The sequence below is a fragment of the Pinus tabuliformis genome, chromosome 7, assembly GCF_031772625.1.
Source record: "Pinus tabuliformis cultivar Carrire ecotype Pingquan chromosome 7, CPIR1, whole genome shotgun sequence".
NCBI lineage: Eukaryota > Viridiplantae > Streptophyta > Pinopsida > Pinales > Pinaceae > Pinus > Pinus tabuliformis.
The window spans coordinates 2,037,834,896-2,037,852,077 of record NC_142293.1 but is presented as its reverse complement, the minus strand read 5'-3'; the positions used below and the strand labels follow the sequence as shown (position 1 = coordinate 2,037,852,077).

The 17,182-nt window shown below is 40.3% G+C and overlaps 2 protein-coding genes across 2 annotated transcripts in view; both read left to right on the top strand.

Annotated features, from left to right (window-relative positions):
- The window catches only part of LOC149256692 (pleckstrin homology (PH) domain-containing protein), a 492,716-nt gene that overhangs the window by 349,845 nt on the left and 125,689 nt on the right, over positions 1–17,182 (top strand). The window contains 2 exon segments of the mRNA XM_089460839.1: positions 11,565–11,742; positions 11,832–11,968. Coding sequence (XP_089316965.1) covers positions 11,565–11,742; positions 11,832–11,968 — 315 coding nt within the window.
- LOC149256693 (uncharacterized) lies at positions 5,443–7,864 on the top strand. The gene is made up of 2 exons (XM_089457493.1): positions 5,443–7,554; positions 7,686–7,864. Exon 1 carries the CDS (start codon positions 5,621–5,623, stop codon positions 7,307–7,309), a length of 1,689 nt encoding a protein of 562 aa, XP_089313619.1. The 5' UTR covers positions 5,443–5,620; the 3' UTR covers positions 7,310–7,554; positions 7,686–7,864.

Sequence of the window (17,182 nt, the reverse complement as noted above, 5' to 3'; positions counted from 1 at the left end):
GAGACTTAATCTCTGTCTTTTAAGACTCAACAGGAAAAGTATAAAATGGAGGCTTGGGGTTCATTTGGAAACACACAGAGAGATTGAAGAAATCGATTTTTTGAGGTGAGAAATTCTCAAGAGGAGGATCGATTGGGGAGATCTTGCAGTTGAGGGGTAGAGAGAATCCAGGAGGAGGACTTTCCGGAAAATACAAAATAGAGAGGCATAAAGAGCTTGGAGAGAGGCAATGCAGTAGCTAGGAGAGCTGATGCTAGGCCAGTCTGGGCCCACGCAATCCTGACGCAGAGCTAGAAGGGCCAGTGCAAAGCAGAATTGCTACCTGTCATGTAGAATCCAGAACTGTCGGAACTACCGGGAATTGCCAGGAACTACTGGAACAACAGGGAGAGCTGACACAGAGGATAGAGAAGGTGACGCAGAGCCAACATAGAAATAGCCGGGGTTAGCCAGTGTTGTGCCGGATCAGTTAGAATTTTGCCGGGTGAAGTGAGGTAAAACTCAATTAGATTTTCCGCTAGTATTTTCTCTGTAAAGGATTGCTAGATGAGCATCCTAGATTGTATTCAGATATTTACTGCCAATAATAAGAATCCTCAAATTTGTTGCATCGGTTTTCCCACATTGGGCTTTTTTCGGGGATGATTGTCCAAAAACAAGTGTGTCAATGTGATTGTTCATATTCTGATGTTTCTCTTGCTGTTTAATTTTCAGTTCTAGTTTGTGAAGTCTGCAACTGAATTTATTTTGGTATTTACTAAAGTATTGGTAAATAACATATCATAAATAAGAGAAATAAATCAATTATTGTAGCAAATTTTCACATGGTATCAAAGCAAGGTTCACGCAATATGGAAGAAAAGAAAAAGGGCATGGAGAACAATAGGGATAAGAATATTTCCGAATTAGCTTCCAGGCTGGAAGAGGAGTTTGCTTGCCTATCAAGTTTGTTGATTTGGGGTAGCATCGGATGTGCTCTAGCCATAAAAATTGGTGGGAGACTAAACCACATGAGATCTCCAAGACCCAGAAATCATTTTGGAAAGTTCCATCCAGGTGAGGAGTTATTAAAATAATTAATATTTTTAATGAGTTCCTAAGTCTCAACTTAGGAAAATAAAAATATTAATGGGTATTAATAAAGATAAGGATGAGAAGATTCTAAGAGATAAGAATCAATTCTATTTTAATCTTAGTCGTTGATTAGGGACTTAATCTCGACCGTTGATTCATCAACGGGAAAAGTATAAGAGAAGACTTGAGGGTCAGTTGGAGATATACTGAGGGAGACCAGTCAGTTCAATTTCTGGAGCGGGGCTTGCTGAGAAATTTGAACTAGAGGACTGGATTGCGATGAGAGGCAACAAGTAAATAATAGAGAGGCAGGGATAGTGCCGGAGGACCAGTGCAGAGATCAGAGAGGTAGACGTAGAGCAAATCAGAGAGACGCAGAGGCAGCTGGACTACACAGTGACTGGAGGGCTTGCGTGGGTGACACATAGAGGCCAAGTGCTGACGCAGTGAGGCAGAGTGTTGACATAGAGGGTCTGAAAGCTGCGTAGTGGCTAGCTGGACTGACGCTGAGCCTTGAGGAAGCGTTGGAGGATTTTGTGGTATTACTACCATGTAGTTATCTCTGTTGGGTAAAGCTAGTTTGGCACCCTAGTTGTACTCAAGAAAAGCTAATTAATAAAATCCACCTTTGTTGCACCGGTTTCCCGCATTGGGTTTTTCCGGGGACAATTGTCCAAAAATAACTGTGCTGATGTGTTTGTTTCTTGTGCATGTGTTTGTTTCTATATAATGGTGTGATATCTGTAGTAGAATTTATTTTAATATTTACTGAAGGGATTTCGTAAATAACTTATTGGAAAATAAGTAGTTAAAATAAATTAGTTGCTACAGTAATAGAATTTATGTTTAGAAATTTTCACATGGTATCAGAGGAAAGAATTAGAGACAGGAAGGGAAAATCAATTATGGGTCAAGATTGTAATGCAGAGGCATCCACGTCCGGAGACTTGTGCTGATTTTCAGAAAATTGCACAAGAGATAGAAATTTCGATTTCTCTATGCTAGCTTCCAGATTGGAAGAAGAAGTTGCTTTCGTAGCAAGCTCTGCATCATCAGGGGTATGATATATAGACAGTGGAGGCTCCTGGCATATGACAGGAATCCGGGAATGTTTCTTAGATTATCAAGAGGAAAGAATGAATTTACAGATCACCATGTGGAATAAAGCAAAGTGTACTCCAGTAGGGAAGGGCACTAGAGTTTTTCAAACAGAAGCAGGAGAGCGCTTCCGAGCTACCAATGTGCAACATGTGCTAGGACTGAGGATGAACTTACTTTCCGTATCACAACTTCAAAGCAAGGGCTATGACGTTTTCTTCATTAAGGAGAAAGTATATGTCAAACACCCAAGCTGGAAAAAGAAAGCATAGATCGGAATCAGAAGTAACAGGTTGCAGCTAGAATCACCAATGGCACTGATAGGAAGTAATGGAGAGAAGGATTTGAATGAACTATGGCACATAAGCATGGGACATTTGCACCATGGGGCTCTGAGAATTCTCAGGAAAATTGTGACATGAGTTCCAAATCTTAGTACAGAACGAGATGATGTATGCAGAGGATGTGCTCTTGGCAAGTATTCCAAAGCAACGTTTCCTAGAAGTAAAATTAGGGCCAAGAGTGTACGAGGATTAATAAAATCAGATATCTGCGGATCGATGTCCACGAAAGCTCTTAGTGGTGTCGAATACTTCATCACCTTCATCAATGACCATTCCAGGAAGACTTGGATTTGTTTTCTGGAAACCAAGGACGAGGTTTTCTGTCGATTCAAAGAGTTCAAGGCTTTAGTGGAGAATCTGACTGGAAAGAAAATAAAAGTCTTGCGCTCAGACAATGGTGGAGAATATGTCGACAAGGACTTCACCGATTTTTGTGCTAGGGAGGGCATCAGAAGAGAGTGGACAACTCCTTACAATGCAGAGTAGAATGGAGTAGGAGAAAGAAAGAACAGGACTATCGTGGAAGCAACTAGGGCTATGATGTATGATCAGGATATGCCAAAATTCCTGTGGGCAGAAGCATGTAGCACATCAGTCTATGTCCAGAATAGAACTCCTCATAGGGCATTGGGTAAGATTACTCCAGAGAAAGTCTTCATCGGGAAGACACCGGAAGTTAGTAATTTCAGGATATTTGGGAGTTTAGCATATTGTCGTATACCCGAGGAGAAGAGGAAGAAGTTAGATCAAACTGTAGAGAAAGGATATCTAGTGGGATATAGCGAGAACGCTAAGGCATATAGAATCTATCTTTTAGGGAGAAGGAAGGTAGTAGTTCGCGAGATGTGAAGTTCATGTAAGATAGGGCCTTTAGAAAATCTCGAGAAATGCCTCCCAAGGAGCAGTCAAAAGATGAACTGTTAGTCAAACCACTTCAACCAACGGAAGCCAGTACCAAGAATTCTCCTTCAGAACAGGAGGAATCACAGGAAGAGGAAGAGCTAATAGATGCACCTACTACCAGGGGAAGAACGAGCTGGGAACTTCGACAGATTCTGCGGGATGCAGAAGATTTCATCAGTGCTCCTTAGAACAATAAAAGGGAGAGAAGACAGACGGATAGATATCAGGATTCAGACCTTAGTAGCTCAGGATGGGGAACCTTATAGGTTTCAGGAGGCAGCTCAACATCAAGTTTGGATGGATGCGATGGTAGAGGAATACAACTCTATAATGGTGAATGATGTCTAGGAAGTAGTGCCTAGGCCTCAGGACAGATGAATGGTAGGTTCGAGTTGGATCTACAAGATCAAATACGCTGCAGACGACAGTGTGGAAAAATACAAAGCCAGGTTTGTGGCCAAGGGCTATGCTTAGAAGGAAGGAATAGACCATTAAGAGACCTTCACCCTAGTAGCTAGGTATACATGTATTAGAACCGTTATATCTCTTGCAACACAGACGAGGTGGGAGATTCATCAGATGGATGTCAAAACGACATTCTTGAACGGAGTAATAGAAGAGGAGTCCCAGTATAGGGAAATCACTAGAATGATGAGGTTAATAGCGATGCACAATGTGATTTGCATTGCCCATTCAAAGGAGAGGCTCAAATAATAGTGATCCAGGTGGATATTGGTGGCCACCTGCCAAGTCCACCTGGACCCCCACCATTGTCTTTCTCAGCATTTTCAGTTTCCTTAATTGTAGCACAACTTACTATTTTTAGCAGTTTTTCGGGTCCTGAACTTCCGGAGCCGTTTTGAGGCCCTAAACGACGTTTTTTGGGGAATCCGGGGGCAACACGAGTCCATGGAATGGACTGGTGTTGCCCGTTCCAACAATGATAGTGCTCGGATAGATCTTTCTAATGAGCTATTGTACGCGTCAAATGGAGATCATATGCCAAAGTTACGACCCTGGGAAGTTGATGTACCAACTTACCCCCAAACGGGGCCCACAGTTTGGCGTTTCATCTCCTAGGGTTAGGTTTTGGAATGTTAAGGGTTTTTCCATTGTTTCTCAACAATAAATAGGCCTTCGAGCCTCATTGTAACACAGTTCAGAGGCATGTAGCCATCACATCTCTTCTCAGAGATAAGCTACCATCGCCCTAGCTAGTTTATTGCCATTTCTGTTTGTAAGCATATTTCAGTATTTTCCGTTAATGAAATGAAGTATTATTTCCGCTGCATCTTTGTGTATATGGTTATCTCTGTAATTTGTTGCGTTCCTGTTTAAATCTGGATCAAATAGGTTGCTTGTTTTAGAAGCAGAGGAAGGGCTCTCCAAGAAAGTCTTGAGGGAAGGATAACCTCAGGTTTAAGAATATTAAAAAATGATGAATACCTAAGATCAAAACTTCCAAAATTTGTCACTTGTGATTGATGTGTTTATACCAGTGTTGTTAAAATCGCGATAAAATCGCGATTTTATCGTAAAAGCGCGATTTTTTCATTTAGCCGATTCAAATCGCGATTTTTATACATAAAAATCGGCACTTTTTTTTATAGCGATTTTTATCGAAAAAATCGCGATTTTTTATGTTAAAATCGCCAGAGGCGCGGGCAGCGGGCGTTTTATATAGAAAATCGATTTTTCTTTTATTTCATTCAGCAGTCCGCGCGGAGGAGGAGGAGAAGAAGTGAGGGAGAGGGTTGCCGTCGGATTTGGGAGCGAATCCAAGCGATTTTAGGAGGAATCCAAGCCAAGATCACCAATTTGTCCATAAACCAGGTATGTAGATTAATTTTTTTTTGTTTTGGTTCTATAAAAACCTTGTTTTTCATTGTTTTTAAAGAATTTTTGGAAATTTTTCATTGATTTGGGATGGGTTGTTTGTTATGACTATGAGAACCAATTTTTTATTTTTATTTTCTCATTTTCTTTAAACATTGTTTATTTTTTTTGATTTTTCATTGTTTTTTGGCATTTGGTTGGGTAACTTGGGTTTAGAAATTGGGATTTTGGAAATAATTAGCTTGTAATTTTGCAAATGCTAAATTGTAATTTGTATTTACTATTATCATTTATGTAATCCTAAATTCCTATTTCCTAATCCTTATTTTTCCATAGGTTTGCAAATTCAAAATTCAAAAACAAACATGCCAAGGAAATTGGATCCTTTCTGGGAATATGGTGACCCTAAAACTCCGAATGATAGACAAAACTTGTATTGCAAGTTGTGTGGAAAGGAAATATTCGGGGGGATATACAGGTTGAAGTTCCACCTTGCACAAATCCCTGGACGTGATGTGGGGCCCTGTCTAAAGACAAATGCTGAAATTATCCAAAAAGCCATGAGAGCATTGGGAGAATTAGAGCACACTAGAGACGCCAAAGAAGAACTCAAAAGGCAACTAAAAAGGTCAGCTGACGGAAGTGGGCCAAGTGGCACAGGTTCTACTGCAGCGTCAGTCAATCCGGTAGCTGCATCATCATATTTTGTTCCTCGAACCACACCTGGTTCACAACCAACTATTGGTTCAATGCTAAAAAGAACTGAAAAAGAAAAAGCTGACAAGTTGATGACAAAATTTCTCCTCTGGAGTGATATTCCTTTCAGCATTATAAGGAATAATCCATTTTTCCAACCTACTGTTGATGCTATTGCCAGTGTTGGCCCGGGGTACAAACTCCCTTCTCTTCATGATTTCAGAGGCCGGCTTCTTCAAGATGAAAAGCGTGACTGCACCCAAAGATTGGAGGATTTTAGGGCATCATGGGCACAAACAGGATGCACTGTTATGTCAGATGGTTGGACTGACCAAAAGGGGAGAACCCTTATAAACTTCTTGGTTAGTTGTCCCTTGGGGACTATGTTTATCAAATCTGTTGATGCAACTCATCAAATCAAAGATGCAAAAACTTTATGTGATTTGCTGGATGTGTTTATTTTGGAGGTGGGTGCAGAAAATGTTGTCCAAGTCATAACGGACAATGCTGCAAATTATGTTGCTGCTGGTAGAATGCTTATGGACAGGCATCCTGCTTTATTTTGGACACCTTGTGCTGCCCATTGTATTGATTTGATGTTAGAGGACATTGGGAAAATTCCCTTTGTCAAAGAGGTTGTTGACTCATCAAAAAGCATCACAAAATTTATTTACAATCACACATCTGTGCTTAGCTTGATGAGAAAATGCACCAACAACAAAGATTTGGTGCGCCCCGCCATTACACGGTTTGCGACGAGTTTCATATCTCTTCAATCCCTCTTGAATTCTATGTGGGATTTGAAGAGAATGTTTCTTTCAGAGGAGTGGCGTGCTTCGTCAATGAGCCGCAAACCAGAAGGAGAGGCCGTCTGCAGACTAGTTTCATACCAGGAAGACTTCTGGGCGGGAGTGCAGGAGGTGTGCGCTGTTACAGAACCTTTGGTAAAGGTTCTTCGGTTGGTTGATGCTGAGAAGCCCGCAATGGGCTATTTGTATGAAGCCATGGACAGGGCCAAAGAAGCCATTCGGTCCTACTATGATGACAAGGGAGATGATGGGTTCCAGAGACAACTCCTTCTATGGAACGTCATTGATGAGCGATGGAACAACACACTCCATCGTCCCATTCATGCTGCTGGCCTTTTCCTGAACCCTGCATTTTCTTATGCATGTGGGTTTAATTTTGATGTTGAGGTCGTGGAAGGATTATTAACCTGTGTCCAGAAGATGGTGAGAACTCCAGAAGAAAAATTGGAGGTCTCTAGACAAATTGAGCAATATAAGTTGTCAGCTGGCACATTTGGCTTTGAGATGGCTGTCATTGATAGGACGGTTAAAATGCCAGGTATTTTTTAGTTTGTAGTATGTACTTTGTAACTTTGTTTCAAATTTCATTGTTTCTTCAAATTCCATTTTTTTCTTATGTTTATTTAAAATTTTATTTGTAATTTTGTTGTAGACGCATGGTGGAAGATGTATGGTGGCAGAGTACCCCTTTTGCAAAATCTTGCCGTACGCATCCTCAGCCAAACATGCAGCTCCTCGGGATGTGAGCGCAATTGGAGTGTATTTGAAAAAATACACAACAAGAAGCGCAATAGGTTAACACTTAAACATTTAAAATATTGCAAATTTCCAAATAAATTTTTGAATTCATTAAAGTTTTAAACAATATTTTTTTTATAATATTAATTATTAATTATTAATTTATTATTTCATGAACTTTGTACAGGTTGGAGTCCCATAGACTTAATGACATGGTCTATGTCTACTACAATCTTCGATTGTGGGTGAAACAACTAGAGAAGACACCTGATACGGAAGCCATCTCATTGGATGGGATTGACACCACTGCTGAATGGAGGGTTGAGACCGAGAGGCCTCTCATGGATCCCACTGAGGATTGGTTAGTGCAGGATGAGGAGGAGGGGGAGGAGGAGGAGGAGGAGGAGGAGGAGGGAGGAGGAGGAGGAGGAGGAGCAGGAGGAGGAGGTGACACCGCCTACCCGGGCTACCCGGGCTACCACTACCAGAGGACGTGGTCTCCGTCCACCTCGGCCTCCTGTAGCTGCTACTACTAGTTCTTCAGCTTCTAGAGCACGTCAGACTCCACTGCCATTTCCACCACCACAGGCACCAGCTTCTACATCTAGAGGGAAAGAGAAAGTTGTGCCATTTTCTCGCAAGAGGGGCTGAGGAAATCAATAGGATTAGACTTTCATTTTATTGTATATGACATTATGACATGATGAGATACATTATCATATTTTTTGTTGATATTTTGAGGCTGAGTTGGACTTGGGACTCAGGACTTACTATTCAGGACATGATTCAATGTTATGTGTGATTTTAGCGCTAGAAATGATATTAAACATCTTATATATTAGTTTTTTTATCATATTTATGTGTCAATGTATTTATTTTATGTTGTAGATGGTTTAGATATTAAAAAAATTGAAAAAAAATGAATATTTTTGTGCCAAACGATTTTTTCCCGCTTTTTTCCGATTTTTTCCCGATTTTAACGATTTTTTCCGCTTTTTTCCCGGCGCCGATTAAATCCCGATCACGATGTGTGCAACACTGGTTTATACTAGGGTTCAAAGTGAGGCAAGGATAGCTCATTCAATGGAAAGATTCAATTAAAGTTTGAGCTTTGGGAGAAGCTAGGGTGACTTTCCACAAAATCCCCTTGAAGAAATAATATAAGAGGCTAAGGGTTGACAAATGTATTGTTGTAAAGGCTCATCTAGTGATCACCCATAGTTAAGAGAAAAGGTTTTGAATAATGAAATACAAAGTGAAAAGCTTCAAGAAATCCCTAAGTCAAAGGAGCTTCAAGGGTTCCCTTTTGTTGTGATAGCTAGGGCATCAATTTATTTGAAATACCACTATTGGAATTCATTCAAAACTGAAGGATGCCTAGAGGACACATAAATGAGGAAACGTGTTCGGACAGAATCCTAAAATTCCTCCTCCCTAAAATTTCGCACCAAGCCCTAGAAAATCTCCTTATCCTTAGGGGATGAAGAAAAGAGGAATAAAAGAGGTGAAAGAATGATATTTTGTTAAGTTAATGTGATCGCCAAGGATGTAGGACTAGTGCCTAGTCTATTGGGAGAATGGAGTCAAGAATGAGATTGATTTAGGGTTTTGTTCTATCAAGGAGCCTAATTGCAGCTTCACATTGTGAAAATTGCTAAATAGAAATCCAACTAATTTGACTGATATCATTTTTTCTACTTATTAATTCAGAATTAAGTTATTCCCAGTGTTTCTACAACAAATATCAAAATAAATTCTACTGTAGCCTTCACAATTTAAATACCGTGGAAAATAAATGCAAGGAAAAATACTAGCACAAGTACAATCATAACGACACAATTATTTTTGGACAATTGTCCCTGGAAAAACCCAATGTGGGAAAACCGGTGCAGCAGATGAGGGTTTCTTTATTGATCTTCAACAAAATCTCATATACAAGATACAATCAGCAGAATAGAAGAGAAATTTATGTGAGAAATTTTACAAACAATTTCGCACGCTTCATAGTGAAATTCTGACTCTAGAGAGGACTTGCTGCCCTCACTGCATCTCTCTGTGTCACCTTCTGCGCAGTGACTGTGTAGTCCTAGAGTCAATGCGTCTGTGTTACCCCTCCTCTACTCTGCTTCTTCTCTCTGCTTCCTGTACTCCCGAATCTTGCTGATGTCCTCTCTCTCCAACCCGTGACTCTCCCTCTGATTCGATTTTCTCTTGCCAAACTTCAGCTAGTGAGAAAATCGATCTACTTGGGCAATTGAGTATCTGCCTGGTTCCACTTCCAAATGCCCATCGAAGTCCTTCTTATAATTCTCTTGTTGATCAAGCTACGACCCAAATTAGATTCTAATCAATGGCTCAGATTATTTTGACTTGATCCTTGTCTTCTTCTAGATGTTTCACCCTAAGTTTAATTAATACCGTTTAATTATTTTAATTTCCTAAGTTTAGACTTAGGCATCCATTAAAAATAATAAATTATTTTAGTAAAACTGTCTCCATGTGGAATTTCCCAAACAATTTCTGGGAATTCTGGATTACATGTGTCCTAGCCTCCCTGCAAATTTTGAGGCTTAGAGCACATCTGATGCTACCAGAAATCAACACTCCTTAGTGAGGAATGTGCTCTAGTAATGCAACCTACTGAAGCATCACCCTTCTTGGTAACATCTCCCTCTGTGCTGCTGATGTCTGACATCGCTGCTCGCCAACTACTGCGCAAATGCTGCATCCAGGCTACTGGTGGCCCTGCCACTGTCAACTATGCATCTGCACTGCAACCTCCTCATGTTTCAACTTTTTATTCAAAAGCATTAGTAACATATACTTATGTATTTACTATTTAGTAATTTACATGCACATATAGCTACGTGTGTGTGCATCTCACACAATAATCTACAATTAGTGAAACAATTCACTCCTGTCTAGTCATTAAAAGGATGATCAGCTCATCCTAGAGCCATTATTTGTCTTGGACTTAAATTGTCCATCTGCTCAGCCACTTCTCAAGTGTTAGGTTGCACTATTCTTCCTACAGCTGGTCTCCCAACTTGTCGACAAATTGTGCCTTTTGCTTCTATACCTATTTGACAGATATTTGGGAGAAAGTTGTGTGTAATCTCTGCCTCATTCTTTCCTTCTGGGTGTAATCCTGGTTTACAGGGGTGGAGAATGTTGCAGTGGCACTTAACCTCAGGATAAGTTCACTGTAACTTCGTCCATTACATCTTCTGAAAACACATACACCGCATGCATTGAATGCATTCCTATGACATGCCTCATGAGTGCTTTATCCATTCTCATTATATGCATTTAAGAGAAGTTTTATCTACAGGAGATACATCTCCTTTTATGGGAGCTTCAGCTATTAACCAGTATTTCACAGGATACTACTGCACCCACACATCCTTACATGTCTTGGGTGGTCATCATAGTGCAGTATTTGGCATCCTGACACAATCTATCTTGCAGCCAGAGTAAAATTTCCTTTATGTTATGCTCATAGCCTTTGCATTGTCATGCTGTATGTCAAGAAGGCTCTTCTTTGAGATCCTATAAAAATGAATGGCCTATTTGCAGTCCTATAGGCTTCTAATTAAGTCTTGGAATTCATTCATTCTTTTGTAGTTACAGACATCAGAATGTATCTCAAATAGTTTGTGAAGTCCGTGCTAGGTTCATTAGCTTCTTTAAATATCTGTAAGCTGACTTTTCCTGCAAGTTTTGTCTTTCCTATGTTCTTATGCATGATGATTCTATTTTCTCAAATGTTGTTCAGTTGGTCTTTGTTCGAAGGCAGCACATCAAAATAAATGAAAACAGCCTAGGCAAGCTGAAAATCAAAAGAAATTTGCAAGAGGTTTATGATTAATGTCTCTTTATTTAATTAAAATAAATTTGATGGGAACTGTAAAAGTGCTTAACACATTATTTTCTTAGTGTTCATGTAATTCTTGAAATGACAAAGCAAACATCAACTTTCTATATTGATGTTTCATACAGAGAACAAGCTTTAACCCTCCAATCCTGACATACAAAATAAATCAGAAAGTGGTTTGATCCATTGCAGGTTGAAGCTCCTTTTGGAAAACTTACAGTTAGACAACCAACTTCCGTTAACAAGCATGCCTGTACTACTATCACCAGAGGTTCCTGGTGATATGCAGCATCCTGTGTTTAAATTAACCTTCACAATGTCAAATGACAATGCTGATGGAACTCAAGTGTATCCCTACATCGGCATCCAGGTAAGTTACATGAAACGTTGATCATCTTGTTGTAGATAAAGTAGGTTCTGTTGAAATGACCTGATTACAACTTCCTTGTTGATTCACAGGTAACTCAAAATTGTTGGCGCGTCAATGTCCATGAACCAATTATTTGGGCTCTCATGGACTATTACAAGAATATTCAGTTGGATAAGTTTTCTGGAAGTTCTAATGTCACTGAAGCTGACCCAGAGATCAGAATAGAGTATGTATTTAAAATCCTTTTCTTTCCAATGAAATCAGTGAAGGTTGCATGGAGAAATCAATTAATTGGTTATTATTTCACGGTTATATTTTGTGTCCTCTGGTAACATCGAACTAATTGCCCCAAACAAACAAAATGATCAAAGTAGCTTCTGAACAGCAGCCCACCTTCATCCAACTGTAAATGCCAGGCGGCGAGAGGCACATGGCATCTCATTGTCAAATAGTGGCTGGTAGGGGCTGTTGGCTGGCTGGCTGTCCAGTTGGCTGTCAAATGGAGGAGAAAAGTTTTCTTGTATGGGGTTACCCTATTATCACTATAATTTATATAAAAATAATATAAAATAAAAATAAAAATAATAATCATAATAATGATTAATTAATTAGTGATTATTGTTACCCACCAACTGTGGGTGATGGCCATAGGAGAAATTTTTTCTCCTAGATGGTCCTCAGGCAGCAACCAGCAGCCCCTTGCAGCCACCAGATGGCTCGATGTGCCACCATCTCTGCCACCTGAGCCAGCCATTATGATTTCTCGCCCATCTCTGTTATGATCGTATGTTTGAAGGCGGGTCTTCCAACTCCGAAAGTATGGATTTTCATTATGTAGTTGGGTATCTTTGCTTACTTATCATGGACACTTTTGGACATGGATTAGTGGGGGGATTTGTGTAATGTTCCAAATTGAAATTTACAGCTAATAACAGACACATCAACTAGGCAATAGCAAATAAAATCACACTTTAGCATGCACCATCAAAAACACCAAGAAACTGGGTGAATAAGCTTAGCCATTTTATTCATTCTGGTGTAAATGGTAGTACAATAATAAGGAACAAGTGCACCAAGATAATATGCCTCTAAATTCCTGGAACCCGCGCTGTTATGAAGTTCACTCCCCACAAGAATGGGTGGTCCCTTATTGCGCCCAATATGCTCCTCAATAGCTTGAATCTCCCTGTGAAACCCCTCCAGAACAACTCCAAGAATGTAGCAAAGCTCCCATAGGGTGGCACTCGAAGTCCTCCGAAGTAGGAGTTGAGGTTTCCCCTTGGAAATCTCGTGTGCTAAACAACACTCTGTTGACCCAGCTAACAACGTGAAGAAACAACGGTTCAGATATCAAATGAGCAAAAGGTCCCCAAAATGAGGCCCCCCACCTCAATTTATTTTGCTGCCCCTTCTATTCCTTCATGTGGCCCCCACAATTAGAGTTCCCTCCTCTTTCTCCCAACAAGTTCGAACTCTCCTAAGGGGGTACAAATTCCCTTTGGAGTGGGCCTCATATTCCACTTACACTTTGATTTATTACGTTTTCTAATGTTTGGAAGCCTTCTTTTCCTAAAAGTCCAAGTGGGGTCCTCCTAATTCACCTTTCCGAAGTTCTAATGCCAAAGTATCTCCCAATGGTCAAAATTGCAAAAATAGAATTTTTTCTTAACCATATTAATTAATTGGCGACATTACAATCCTCCCTACCAAAAATTGCTTGTCCTCAAGCAATGTATGAACAACCACCCCCTCTATCAGCCGACCTAGATAGTCACTGCAAACAATACTAGGATCCTAAATGTAGCACCGAGTCATCTCCGATCTCTGCCTTGTCTTCCCAGGATCCCAAGCCATCCTGCTCAGCGTGAAGCATCAGCGTGAAGCCACTAAGTAGAGCATCATGGTAGTATAAGATCTTAATCATCTCCTCATGAAACTTCTCTATCGAATAGTCCCTCTCGTGCACCTTAGGGGTGGACTCTTGAAGATGCAATCCAATCATGGTGGGATTGAACCCTCGCTTGCCCGAGCCTCCATTGATCTCCTCCTGCCGATCACCCTGCCACACCAGTGAAGTTCCCCTCACCATCAATGAATCACTAAAACTGAATGGAATATTTTATTAGAATAATGCTATTTAGTGTTTAACGCTCATTTTTATTAGCTGTTTCTAGTTTTATCTTTTTAGCAGTTTCTTAAAAGAAACTGGTTGTTTCTATTTCCTAATAGAAACTTGAATACTTATTGAGCTTCATTTTTTCATGTAAATATATTCAATACATTCATTGATTATGGTATCAGAGCTTAGGTATTTTTCAAAATAATTTTTCACTGTTTGAAAAATTTGTACTTCATTTTGAAAACGCTCTCTAGAGTCTGGAATTTTTTTTACTGGGTAGACTCACCAAGTATTAGTTGAGCCACTATTGTTTTGATCCGACGCTATTAATCAACCTATGGGGTTGAGATTTTAAATCTCTGGACGTGAATATTGTCATGGTCGTAGATTTCTGTGTGTAATAAAATCACCGTGTGGATATCCTACTTCTACCGAAGATTTGTTTTAAGAAACCCGGGCTCTCTGCTGTGGATCATTCATTCGATTGCTGGTCTGTGACTTGATTCCCGTTGCGTTTATTACAGCCCGCCAGCCGAATTTCAAGATCTGTGAACCAAGACCACGGTTCTGGGTATTTTCTGCATACAAACGGAGATCTATATTGAAGATAATTCTGAGGCACGTCGAGGGTTCGAGGATGCATTTGTAGATCGGGCTCGTGAAGCCGAGACGACATTGTGGATGGCTGCGAATATGCAAAGTCTGCGAGAGAATACATTTTGAAGCGCAGATTACCTTACCATACAATACATTCTGGACTTTATTCAGCATCGCTTCCCAGACTCCTATGCGGCTGTTCAGAAACTTGCTCGCTGTTCAGAGAGTGCATGATCTTGTCCTGTATGTTAACAAAGGCTACGGGATCTGAACGTTGTGCCGTTTCTTTTCTGAGATGCCCGTTCCGTGATTGATTCTAATAAATGCATCAAAAGGTGAATTTTTGCCCTCTATAAATCATAGGGAAGTCGTTGTGTTATTTCGATACAATTTTTTTTTTTTTTTGTTCTAATTTTGTTATGGGTCAAAATTGAAATCAACGTGATTTATTCCGCTGTGACTGTGATTTATTGTGGAGATTTCTAATCTGATGCTGTACTAGAACCGACCAAGGTATTTTACCTATTTGATTTGTCGAAACTTTTTTCCAATTACAGATTTGATGTGGGTTTTATGATATCTCAACTGGGTAATCGTCTGAATTTTCTAGGTGCATCGTTTTTCCAGACTCAATTTTCGAGTCAGCAGATTTAAATTTTGTTTCTAGCACCGATCAATTTTTTGTCCAGATCAGCCAGCATCTGTATTAAAATCTGTGCCAGACTCCTTTGTTATTTTCCGTGTCTTGGGAAACGTGCAGATGGCCTCACTAACCAATCTGATGTTGGAAGGCAATCAACGTTTTAATGGCAACAATTATAACATATCGAAACAGAGAATGTTGACCATTTTTGAATATAAGCATCTTGACCAACTCGTTCTGAACAAAGAGCTCCGTCCTAATACAGCTGGTACCAATCAAGATAAGTTTGATGATCGAAATTGAGAGGCTGTTATGCTTCTCAAACTCTCTGTAATTGATGATCAGTTACCACAGATTCCTTCTGGCACGACAGCTGCCGAAATCTGGCAACATTTGAAGGAATTGCACGAGACATCCGACAAGAGCAAAGCTTTCTTCTCAAGAATCAGTTGTTCTCCATCATGATGGACGAACATATGTCTTTACAGGAACATGTTAACAAGATTAAAGACATTCGAGATCAGCTCGACGCCATTGGTCGGACCATGGAGGAAGAAGATATGGTAGTCATCACTCTGAAAAGTCTACCAACATCTTATGAGCACTTCATAGAAACACTCAACATTACCTCCACTAATGTTGATCTGAAGTTTCCAGAGTTATGCACCAAACTCATGTAGCAGGATCATTGGAAACAACAGTTTGGTAGTGGTGCTTCATCAGCCTCCTCAAAAAATGCTTTTGCTGCCAAATATCAGTCCTCTCAATCCTTTCAGCATAAAGGTTCTTCTTAGCCTTTTAATCCTGCTAGGAAGAAAAATGTGCAGTGTAATTATTGTCACAAGTTCGGCCACATGAAGAAATATTTCCGATAGAGGATTGCTTATGAACAGAAGAATCAGGGAGGGCCCCATCAGACAGCGAATGTTGCAGAACATTCCAAGCAGACAGAATCTGCCTTTTATGCCTTTATGGCTAAAAGGTCTTCAGATCATGTCCCATCTTTTGCCTGGTACATTGACTTTGGTGCATCACGCCATTTCTCTCACAGGCGTGACTGGTTTATTGACTTCTCATCTTTCAGTGATTCAGTGGTATTCGGCGGAGGTGAAGAGTACACAGTGGTTGGCAAAGGTACAGTTCAGATCCAGTCTGGTGGGCGCACACTCATCTTCCTGAATGTGTACTATGTTCCTGGTATGGAAATTAATCTACTGTCTGTTAACCAAATTATGAGGAACTCTCCTCAGCTTGATGTAGTGTTCAGTGCGCACAAGTGCTCCATTATCGACAGGGACACTAGTCTTACGGTTGTTGTTGACTTAGAGGATCATGGTCTATACAGGCTTCTTTGACACCGGAGATTCTCCAGAAGTAGCTCTAGCAACTCGTGTTTCTCCTATCAGCACTTTATGGCATCAGCGATATGGGCATCTAAACATGCAGTATCTCTCTCAGCTCTCTCGGGAGGGACTTGTGTCAGGGTTACCTGATATTCAGACTCAGCAGTTGGGAGTATGCGGCGCCTGTCAAGCTGGCGAGCAACATCGGTCTTCATTCAAGGATAGAGAATCTTGGCGCGCATCTAAGGTACTCTAGTTAATTCATGCTGATATTTGTGGTCCTATGAATAAATCTTCTATTACTGGTTGCAAATATTTTTTGCTTATTGTAGATGATTTCAGTAGAAAGATGTGGGTGTATTTTCTAACAAATAAATCTGATGTATTTAGTATCTTTCAGAAGTTTAAATCCTTAGTTGAAAGAGTCTGGTTGTAATATCATAACTCTTAGGACAGATAACGGGGGGGGGGGAATTTTGTTCTTCTGATTTCTCCAACTTCTGTGATACTCATGGCATCAAACGTCAATTCACTACACCCTACACTCCTCAGCAAAACAGTGTTGTCGGACGCCGCAACCATACGATCGTTGAAATGGCTCGTTCCATGTTACAACACAAGAATGTTCCGAACAAATTCTGGGCTGAAGCAGTATTTACTGCTGTCTATCTTCTTAACCGATCACCTACTCAGGCTGTTAAGGGGAAGATTCCCGAAGAGGTTTGGTCTGGTTGTAAG

Coding starts and splice junctions, on each gene's coding strand:
- LOC149256693 (XM_089457493.1), top strand. CDS start 5,621: ATGCCAAGGAAATTGGATCCTTTCTGGGAATATGGTGACCCTAAAACT.